The following is an 11535-nucleotide window of genomic DNA, read 5'->3' as shown; positions in this document are numbered from 1 at the left end:
ATGTTCACAAGGAATCTAACTGCAGTGATATCCATTTCAGACGCATGAGCTGATAATCTGTGGGAAATCATGGAAAAAAAACAGCATTTCAATAACTATTCCTAAACCTTCACATCAATCACAAAGAAATGTCGTGTGATGCCCTGATACAGTGTGGTATGAAATCTTCACAATGCAATGCTCAATAGGAGCTCTGGGGTATATAACTTCATTCAGAATAATGTATCAAAATCAAAGTGCTAATGCTATGTTGGAGAAAGCAAACTTTGTTAAAGCACCACCATATACTAACCCTTTTCCTAATTAAAGCCACCCTTGACTATCACAGACCATGTCCTTGTATACTTACTGTTCAGACTTACTGTGCGAATGTGGCAGCTCCAAAATCTTGTGCTTCATTTTGAGGTACGAACAGTGATTCTGAAATGGCAAAGGTAAGTCGTTTAAGTTCTTGAATAAATAGAACTACTCATTCGATATGATTAAAAAGCATTTACCACGAAGTGTGTATTGATCATGATTGTTTGAAACCATAACTTCTAATGTTCATTCTTGCAGAAGTATGAGCTGACAATGAATTTCAACTTGATGCAGATGGGCAATACTACTGAGTTGGTGGATGCATGATTAATGAGTTTGCTCCTGGGGCCTCAAAGACAAAGAATTGTACTTCCCACCCAAAGGGAAAAACAGTCACCAACTCTGCCCAGTGTGCATGCGGTAGCAGCCATTTTGTCTTGTTAGTATGCATTTGACTTCAGATTGAAGGTAGCAACATTTTAGCTTTATGTTTTTGTCAGTGAATTGCAGGCTCCATCTGAGATAAATAATAATCACCTATACTTTATGTTTCCTTTTGTGTCACTGACCCTGTTGTCCCGATTACCTTTCAGCCTCTTTCTATTTCCATTCATCCCATTTTTCTGACCATTAATAACCCTACTTTACCTTCTGAGTTCATGGCTTTGCAATTTGTTATGCCCTTGTTGGCTATACACCCTGCGCATAGAGAGGTCAAAGTGATTATCATGTGATAACGCATCCATGAGCAGTTTCCGATCTCCTCTTATCCTTTATGAGATCTCATCCTTCTATCATGAATTGCGCCTTTTGACTATAATCATTTTCTCAGTAACACAGTCCAATTAATCCGAACCCCAGACTTGAGCTTTGGTCTTTTCTCAGGGTTCCTTAGAATGACCCCTGAAAGGTTTTCTGACCGTTCATGTCCACAACCCCAAGACGACCACGGACAACCAGCAGGGCTGATTTGGCAGGATAGTCCTGATAGAAAAATCCCAAGTCCCATACTGGTGTCTCCATCGCACCTCAACTGAACTATCTATAATCCCCAGACTGCATGCACTTGACCTGCAGGACTAATTGTGGCCCAATTCCTGAAGTGCAAAAACACAGATCTTTGGAGATAGTAGGAACTGCAGATGCTGGAGAATCCGAGACAACAAGGTGCAGATCCTTGGAGTCTGGTTTGACAAAGTGGCTGACTGACAATTCCCTGTACAGAAATCAGATGAACACCTTGACTGACTGCAGAGATACTCTTTGACTGACTGTAGTCCTCCTTGGCCTCACTAAAGACTGGTTCCCTTTGACTTTCAGACATGGTTATTTTGCTTGAAGCACGTGCAATGCATTACTGTGTAATCTGTAACATTAATGTGGAAGGGTGCCACACAACAACATGTCCACCCCCATGATTGTTGAATGCTTTGAAACTTAACAAGCTGCCTGTCTCTCTGCACTAACAAGCAATTAAAGCGATAGAGGTTGATAGCAATACAAATGTCAGAGGTTGGCAGCCTCCAAAAAAATGCAAAGTGAATGAGGGGCAAGGTCTGAAGGTGATGTACGAGGCAAGTTTTTTTTACACAGAGGGTGGTGGGTGCCTGGAACTCGCTGCCGGGGGAGGTAGTGGAAGCAGATACTATAGTGACTTTTAAAGGGCGTCTTGACAAATACATGAATAGGATGGGAATAGAGGGGTACGGTCCCCAGAAGGGTAGCGGATTTTAGTTGTGACTGGCAGAATGTCGGTGCAGGCTTGGAGGGCTGAAGGGCCTGTTCCTGTGCTGTAATTTTCTTTGTTCTTTTTCGCTTTGTCCTTTGCTGAGAAAAGAAGCTAAGAACCATAAGATGCATGAGATGCATGCATATCCCAGTGCACAATGCCTGCTGGCAGAGGCATGCAAGTCATAAGCGTCCCTGAGCTCTAAAGTGAAGTTGTGGAGGGCTGAAGTGCTGTGTGAGTTAGTCTGAAATCAGCCACAGTGAAGTAGTGAGGCTGGTGGTTTTGCAATGACCTCTTGCGTGAAACAGGACAGTAACTACGGAGCATGCAGATAAATTGTGATGAAGGTAAAGTTGTCTGAAGGCCCAGGGAACTAAGCTACTGCTGCAAGTTAACCATTCTAACTGACATGTTGGGAATTAACAGCATTGAGCTTCTCAGGAAAACTCAGGAGAATTGTGAGCTGCATAGAAAATGAGGCAAGTTCAGCTAGTAATCATATGCAAATACATGGAAATAAGATAGGTGTCACTCACTGTTTAAACACTTAGGGGAAACTTGTAATTTTTTCTCAACACATTGAAATAAATCAGATTCCCAATTTCACAATATTTTCCCAACTTTTTTCACTGTTTCCCAGACCAACCAAGCAAAATTCTGCCAATAGCCTTCATTCTTCATAATGTTTAAATGATAGAAATTGTGCCTTGTCCAAGATTGGATGTCAGACAACTAGCCTGATTGCACAGGGGCAGCGGAAGCCCAAGGAAGATAATGGAGGAGGAGAGCTGGGTGAGTCATTATCAATGTGGAATGTGATACACTTGTCCACTAGTACTGCACCCATCCACTCGCACCCCCCGACAATGGGATCCTTGATTTCCTGACCTGCAGACTGCAATCAGTAAGCATAGGTGACAACACCTCCTCCACAATAGTCCTCAACACTGTGGTGCCCTGCAAAAATGCACTCTCAGCCCCTTACTATGCTCCTTATACACTCATGACGATATGGCCAAATTCTGCTCTAATTCCATTTACAAATTTGGTGATGACACCATAGTGGGTCAGAACACAAACAATGATGTGAGAGTACAGGAAGGATATAGACAACTTGGTGGCATGATGTAAATACAACAATCTCTCCCTCAATGTCGGCAAAATGAAACAGCTGGTCAGCAAATTCAGGAAGTGCAATGGAGGACACACCCCTGTCTGTATCAATGGTGCCGAGGTGGAGGTGGTCAAGAGCAGCCAACAAAATCAAAGACCTCTCCCTCCCTGGTTATCCTCACTTTCACCCTCTTCGATCAGGCAGAAGTTATCAAAGTTTGAAAACACATACTAACAGATTTAAGAACAGCTTCTTCCTTGCTGTTTCAGCCTTATGAACAAATGTCTCATATTTTAGAGTTGATTTTCTCTGCACCTTCTCTGTAGCTGTCACATTATATTCTGCATTCTGTTCTATTACCCTGATGTACTTATCTAAGGTATGATTGGTCTGGTTAGCATGCAATACAATACTTTTCACTATATCTCGGTACATGCGACAACAAATGAAATCAAATCAGATTATGTTGGCAAAAGGTAACAATATAAATAAGGAAAAGGAAGGGCCCTGCATCCTTGGACACTTCTTGCTTGACCAATTGTGGAGATGTGTTGGTGATGTGCTCACCAGACTGCACTGTGGAAACCAATCTAAAAAAAGCCATCAAAGTGAAACTAATTTCTCCACCATGGAGGTTAGTTTAACTGACGTAATTACCTGGCCATTCTTTTGTACATTTTAAACCATAACAAGGACAGTGAGTCAAGATTGTAGCCACATGACGGCTTCCTTTATGATTTTCAGCAAACTTGGTGCTGTGGGACAATGGGGATTTTGATCAAATAGATCAGGAATTAGTGTGAAACCCCAGACCACAGTGTACGCAGGAAATAGATTTCAATAACTAATGAAAACTCAGAAAGTTAGAGACGGGTAGTAATTTGTGTAGTAATTGGCAGCAGAAATTAATGAGTCTCATGATGACAGTATGGCGTCGATAAGTGAAACTGGGTTTTTGGAAGCTAAATCAACGAGAGTGTACGACTAAGGACATAGCTTTGGATTTCACAAGACTGAATAAACCTGATGCGAATTAGGATGGAAACTGAGGAAAACCGTCTGAGTGTGTGGATGAAGACAGGATTGAGAATGTAGACAAAGACAGGACAGAAAGCGAAGAGAAAATTGATGAACTCGACATAGAGTGCGGACCCCATGAGATCCTCGCACCCAGCTAGATAACAGATTTGCAGTGAATAGGTTTTATTTTTTTTTCCCTGAACGAGATACATCCAAACAGGTCACATTTTGTGAACCAAAACGTTTGCGTTTCACTGAAACTGACCCCGGTCACACCGCGTGGTACATAATAAAGACAATTTGAAAGTATTTGCTTCTGGCTCGTAAGGACAAAGTAACACTTAGCGGGGCTGGACTTAACCATACTACCTTTCAGCTAGAATATCCAATCAGTTCCTGTTTTTGATGTCCAAACTGTGGCGCTATGCTCTTTATTGTCAGACGGTACTTTTGCAGAAAATGAAAACGTTTTTATTGTCAACTTGAACCTGATTATAACCCAAACGGCGACCACAGAGACAGTGAAGGAAAAATCTATAGACCACTCAAGTTGGTTAGCACCACTGAATCTGAAAAGCAGGAAATCCAGTGCACTTTTTTTAAAGAATCTAGTTCTTGACCAGATGTAGAAAAGCCCAGCTCTCAGGAAGCAACACAGAAGATGAAAGTTCTCACCCACGGCATCCTTTGTATGGGGTGAGGGGGTGGGAGTGGAATCTGAGCTCGGTGGCGCGCTCACCTGTTCAGGGGGCGCGCGCCTGGCTCCCATTTGAGCCGCGTGCACGTGCGCGCGCATGTCGCGAGCTTCCTCGGCTGCGCACATCGTCCCGGACTGGGGAAAGGGAGCGGGAGCAGCGGCGGCGGCGCTTGGCCAAGTGACCGCTCCGCCTCCGCCTCCAGCTGTGAGTACTCGCGCCACTGCAGCGCTGTCAGAGCTAGCTGCAAACTCTGCAACAGGCACTCATTCATGTCAGTCTCATCTCTCAGCGCCCTTTAACTATCCAACCCCTCCCTGAAATCGAGAAGAGAAATTATCCCCTTCCGAAGAAGGGGAAAGAAAAAAACTTTGACTGGTTCCTCGTCCCGCAGTAAAGAAAATCGGTTTTTATTGGTGATGGCAGTGAAAGCACTCACGGGGTGTTGCATTTTCTGGACTCTGCTGTTATCCCTTCGCGATGTCTCCTGTCAGTTAGGTAAGAGATCTTTAAACGACGTAAAATGATGAATATGTTGATTGTATTTAAATTGTTTGGATGTAATAATTGATTTGTTTTGAAGAAAATATGAGGCCATCTGTCTTTTGTCACTTTTATTCAAGTTAACCAGACTCTGATTATTCTGCTGTTTTTTTTGTGTGGTGAAGGGGCTAAGAGGAAGAATCATGATTTAAAAAGAAACAAGTATTTGGGTAATTGTAACTGGTTTGAGATCCACCAAGCAGCTTAAATCGCAATGTCTCCACTGCAAATCATTCAATGTTCGAAATCGTGTTATTCTCAATGAAACACGTGCATGCTGTGTTTTCTCGGGTAATTGAAGTATTTCTCAATTTCTATCTGCTTGGTGTTGTAGTTTGAAAGATAGACATCCTGGTAATAAAAAAAATCGGTTTTAATCAGGGCCATTTGGACACAACGCGCAAAATATTAAAGTGAAGTCAAAACAGGGGAATGTGGCATTGGAGACAAATTATTTGTGTTGGCTTTTTTCTTTACAATTTCCTTGGGTTGCGCTTTCATTTTAAACAAGCTCTTTTTTTTTTCCCTGAGTCGTTCTGTTCCATTCGATCTTCGGGTCTCGTGTTTTAAAATATTGAATATAAATATGGCATTTTCGTTTAATTACTGAATTGTATCAGACGAAGAATATCTCTTCGCTTTTTAAAGTTTTAAATGTTGCAGCTTTCAATCGTGTAGAAATTAGTGCCAGTTCAAAAGCTTAATACAGATATGATCAGACAATAATCCAGTCAAGAGCGACATTTTTAAAGTTTGCTTTTAGAATGTTGGTAATTTATGTAAATGTTATTTATCTCCATGATCCCGTGGATCAAGAAGAATTGGAAAATTGGCGACAATGTTTCTCCGTGTATGGCGTTACTATTTTCTCGAGTTTTGTTGCCTGCATTTTTTTTTCTCTTTTGACATGTTTTGGGCCGTCGTTTTGTGTTTAGCAGTGATGTAGGTTGCAGAAAGATCTTGCTGCTGTGAGGCGTCAGTGCTGTGCACTAAGCAGTTCTCTTGGAATTTGCATTGAAACAGTTCATAGTTGTTAAAAGGACTTAACTTTTGGTTTGTAAAATGGACAAGTCTTGAGTGGTCAAAGCAGGTCTGGGAGTTTTGGGACTGAGAATTTCTTGGTCATTTATCAACACCCCATCTGTTTTATGTGTAAGCATTCCAGGGCTAAACAGAATTCCCCAGCTTTCACTTACAACTGAAAACAATCCAGGAAAGTTTTGTATCATTTCAAAACAGGCCTATATTTGTCACAATGCTTTCGTTTGATAGGCACAGTCAAAGCTTATCATATAAAAAGAAAGTAACTTTAAAACAGTGTTAAATACCATGAGGAAGGAAATAATGTTGATATAGTACAAATCGGTGTAATAACTGCAAATGATAGGCAGTAGCAATGAAAATGGCAAAAGCCTTGATGTATGTCAGTTATATTGATGGTCTATCAACTGCAGTAATTTCAGATATCAACACATATTGGATTGCCTTTCTTAGCCAGAGGGCATTGCTTAAGTCAACATACTTTGAGCACAGGGAAGCATCTCTTGAGCTCCCTTGGGATTAGTATTGCACAGTAGCACATTGGATATTCATTCAGATGTGCTGTAACAGTTTGGCTGTAGTACAGATTTCTTCTGTCTCATTTCATTGCATTTGTTTGCTTTTGTTCTAGTTTTCATTTTCCATTTAGTCAACATTATAATCATATAGGATTTAGTTTCCTTTTATCCATATTGTAGGTACACAGTAAGCTTGGATTCATTTTTTCTGTGTTTTCTATTGGACTTCGGTAATCCTAATGCAACACATCAGCCATTGCTTCTGCAGTTGAAAATAGTAACCTTACAGTAGATTCCAGATACAGAGAATTGTATTGTATTCTCATTAAACAATATTTGATGGTGCTTGATATTAGCTGAAAAAGAGACACAAGTTATTTGAAAAAAATGACATTTCCTCAACAAACATTTCAGCAAATCATGTACTATTAAAGGATTGATGACCAATCTCAACAGTAAATTCTGCTGTGTTTTGACAGGTCTTTTAATGAAGACATTAACAAATGAACGGTACTAGATATAAATTGTGACAGTGATTTATTTGCATTGAATTGGTATATTTTCCCTGTTTATGTGACAAATTTCCACATTTTGGTACTCACCTCTTGGAATTTAAATTTTTCTTTTTTTTTGTCAGTGTGAATATATGACATTATGAATCTATTCGTCTCCACTCAGCATACTTTGGTATATTGTTAGTGCGACACTTTCTTTGACAGTGCCTTAAAAATAAACTCTTGAATTTCCCTTATGACTATTGTGGTGTGGTTAACATACATTGTAATGTATTCTCAGTTGTTAAAAAGTGCAAGAATTTGTTATAAATGACCTTATCAAGTTGTGTTCACACTCCTAGATATATTGATACATGGAAACCATTTTTGCAGTGAAGCTAGAGATGTAATCCTTTTATTTTTCATATATACACATTTGAAACTCAGTTATTGAATTCCCTTGCTACCAAGTATGTATAGTGTGCAAGATGACTGGGGGGAAAAACACAACTATAATTTTTTTTGGGTCAGACTTTGACTGGAAGTATTTAAATGCCAGGCTGATAAAGGCAAATCAGGACTTGGGTATAAAGCTGAAAGATATCATCTCTCGGATGAATAGAACTGGGTGGAGTGGACAAGGGTTAACATAACTTAACTTAATGTTTTCTGAATACATTAAAGTATTTCAGCTTAATGCCTAAGTGATATATGTCCAAAGAGATAGAACAAAGTTCTGGCAGCAAGAAAAAAACTATCCAGTATCCTTGAAGACAAGTTGCTGAGTACTTCACTGTGAAAGGCTGCTCTTTTATAGATTTCACAGCCACTTAACAGTTCCTGTGTTTAAAGGAGATTTCCAGGAAAGGTGAAGGGAGGGACAAGGTTAGTTTCATAGCCTAAAATGAATGACAATTTTAATATTTAAAAACATGGGAGATGAAGGATTGAATTTTGATCTGGGTGCACAGGCACAATGCTGCACGAATGATAAGCTTAGTTTTTTTTTTGGGAGGAAATTCGATTTACCTTGACATTACTGACCCCGTGCCCTTTTCACCCCTGGCCTTTTGAGGGTTGGAAGTGACTATTATTAAAAGAAAATGCAGACTTGCTCCATTGAGGTCAGATTCCTCATTTTGACTGGAGATTTCTTTGCACAAACCATTTTATCTGTTGGAGTGGTGTTTTGGAAATGGTGCTCCCTGGAGTTCAGAGTTTGTAAGAAAATGGAAAGCTTGCTGAGGAGTCAGCAACATTTTGAAAAGTAAGTTTAAGATATTTTGATGCGTTTGAATGTCATGATTTGGTGCAGTATTATAATGTAGATGTCTTTTTAACACCATAGGGATTTTCCCTGCAAAAATAATTTGACACTTACCTTGACCAGTATTGTGTAATTTTTCACAGGTATTGCAGCAAATTTCCATTGGGAAAAAAAAGACATTAAAATATGTAGGAAAAAATATCTCTGCTGTTACGTTCAATTGAAGTCGCAGATTTGGCCTTTTTTCAAGGGATCCTACTACTGAAAATGGAAGAAATGGTTAAAATGTGATTCTCTTCAATTAATTAATAAATTAGAAGTTCATTGTACAGATGAAATAAAATAAAATAAACCAAGTTGATTGAACATAGTATGGATTTACGAATGGGAAAGCACATTTTGACAAGTGTTTTAAGAGATTTTTTTGAGAACGTGACTAATAAGTTAGAAAGGGGAATCATTAGCTGTGGTGTACTTGGATTTCTAGAAGTCTTTTGAAAAGGTCCCCAAAAGGACGTCGGCTAGCACAATTAAAGAATGTGGGATCGAAATAATGTGCTAGCATGAATTAGGAATTGGTGAACAGGCAGAAAGCAGTAAAGATAAATTAGGTTATTGAGATAACAAGGTGTAGAGCTGGATGAACAGAGCAGGCCAAGCAGCATCAGAGGAACAGGAAGGCTGACGTTTCGGGCGGAGACCCTTCTTCAGAAATGGGGGAGGGGAAGGGGGTTCTGAAATAAATAGGGAGAGAGGGGGAGGCAGATAGAAGATGGATAGAAGAGAAGATAGGTGGAGAGGAGACAGACAGGTCAAAGAGGCGGGGATGGAGCCAGTAAAGGTGACTGTAGGTGGGGAGGTAGGGAGGAGATAGGTCAGTCCAGGGAGGACAGACAGGTCAAGGGGGCAGGATGAGGTTAGTAGGTAGTAGATAGGGGTGGGGCTTGAGGTGGGAGGAGGGGATAGGTGGGAGGAAGGACAGGTTAGGGAGGTGGGGACAAGCTGGGCTGGTTTTGGGATGCGGTAGGAGGAGGGGAGATTTTGAAGCTTGTGAAGTCCACATTGATACCATTGGGCTGCAGGGTTCCCAAGCGGAATATGAGTTTCTGTTCCTGCAACCTTCGGGTGGCATCGTTGTGGCACTGCAGGAGGCCCAGGATGGACATGTCGCCTGAGGAATGGGAGGGGGAGTTGAAATGGTTCGCGATTGGGAGGTGCAGTTGTTTAGTGCGAACCGAGCGTAGGTGTTCTGCAGAGCGGTCCCCAAGCCTCCGCTTGGTTTCCCCGATGTAGAGGAGGCCACAACGGGAACAGCGGATGCAGTATACCACATCAGCAGATGTGCAGGTGAACATCTGCTTGATGTGGAAAGTCTTCTTGGGGCCTGGGATGGGGGTGAGGGAGGAGGTATGGGGGCAGGTGTAGCACTTCCTGCGGTTGCAGGGAAAAGTGCCGGGTGCGGTGGGGCTGGAGGGGAGTGTGGAGTGGACAAGGGAGTCACGGGACCACTCCGATTTGGATGAAGGAATGGAAGGGTGGATTAGCAAGTTCACGGACGATACGAAGGTGGGTCATGTTGTGGACAGTGCGGAGGGCTGTTCTAGGTTACAAAGGGACATCGATAGAATGCAGAGCTGGACTGAGAAGTGGCAGATGGAGTTTAACCCTGAAAAGTGTGAGGTGATTCATTTTAGAAGGACAAACTTGAAAGCAGAATACAGGGTTAACGGAAAGATTCTTGGCAGTGTGGAGGAGCAGACGGATCTTGGGGTTCGTGTTCACAGTTCCTTGAAAGCTGCCACCCAGTGGATAGAGTTGTTAAGAAGGTATATGGTGTGTTAGCTTTCATTAATGGAGGGATTGAGTTCAAGAGCCATGAAGTTATGCTCCAGCTATACAAAAGCCTGGTTCGGCCACATCAGGAGTATTGTGTCCAGTTCTGGTCGCCTCATTACAGGAAAGATGTGGAAGTGTTGGAAAAGGTGCAGAGGAGATTTACCAGGATGTTGCCTGGAATGGAGGGAAGATCTTATGAGGAAAGGTTGAGAGAGCTATGGCTTTTCTCTTTAGAATGATGAAGGATGAGAGGTGACTTGATAGAGGTGTACAAAATGATCAGAGGTATAGATAGAGTAGACAGCCAGAGACTTTTTCCTCGGGTGGAGGTAGCTTTTACGAGGGGACATAGTTTTAAAGTGAGTGGAGGTAGATATCGGGGAGATGTCAGAGGTAGGTTCTTTGAGTAAGAGAGTGGTCAGGGCGTGGAATGCATTGCCGGAGAGGGTAGTGGAGTCGGCCTCATTAGGGGCATTTAAGAGGCTATTAGACAGGCATATGGATGATAGTATGAGATAGCGGTGGAGGTTAGATGGACCTTAGGTTTCGGGTAAAAGTTTAGTACAACATCGTGGGCCGAAGGGCCTGTACTGTGCTGTACTGTTCTATGTTCTGTGTTCTGTGTTCTAATGTGTGTTGTGAAGAAGTGTAAAGTGGCTTTAGGAGGGTTTGGACAGACTTACTGAGTGGGCACGAACATAACAGGTGGCATATGATTTGGAACAATGCGAGGTTATCCACTGTGATAGGAGGAACAGATACATACTGAGTATCTCTTAAATGGTAAGAAGTTGGAAAATGTAGATGTACAAAAGGACATAGCCTTCAGTGACTTAATAACAAGGACACCCAACAAGCAAGTGCAGGAAACTATTAGGGAGGCTAATGAAATGTTAGCCTTTTATCGTGAAAGGATTTCAGTACAGGAGTAGTGCTTGAATTATATTGAAGCTTGGTTAGACTGCGCTTTGAATATTG

General features: G+C 41.6%; 1 protein-coding gene across 3 annotated transcripts in view; it reads left to right on the top strand.

Annotated features, from left to right (window-relative positions):
* The first annotated feature begins 4989 nt into the window (after positions 1–4989).
* LOC109935053 (von Willebrand factor D and EGF domain-containing protein-like) overlaps positions 4990–11535 on the top strand; it is a 196979-nt gene continuing 190433 nt past the window's right edge. For 2 of the 3 annotated variants that reach the window (XM_048616988.1, XM_048616973.1), the window contains exon 1: positions 5011–5356. In XM_048616988.1, the coding sequence (XP_048472945.1) occupies positions 5278–5356 (79 nt within the window). In that variant the 5' untranslated portion in view covers positions 5011–5277. Of the gene's footprint in view, positions 5357–11535 lie in introns of all 3 variants that reach the window. The other variant, XM_048616980.1, reaches the window with a different exon arrangement.

The sequence above is a fragment of the Rhincodon typus genome, chromosome 2 (genome assembly GCF_021869965.1).
Source record: "Rhincodon typus isolate 14 chromosome 2, sRhiTyp1.1, whole genome shotgun sequence".
In the NCBI taxonomy this organism is placed as follows: Eukaryota; Metazoa; Chordata; class Chondrichthyes; order Orectolobiformes; family Rhincodontidae; genus Rhincodon; species Rhincodon typus.
The sequence above is the reverse complement of the archived record's forward strand: the minus strand, read 5'-3'. Positions and strand labels throughout refer to the sequence as shown.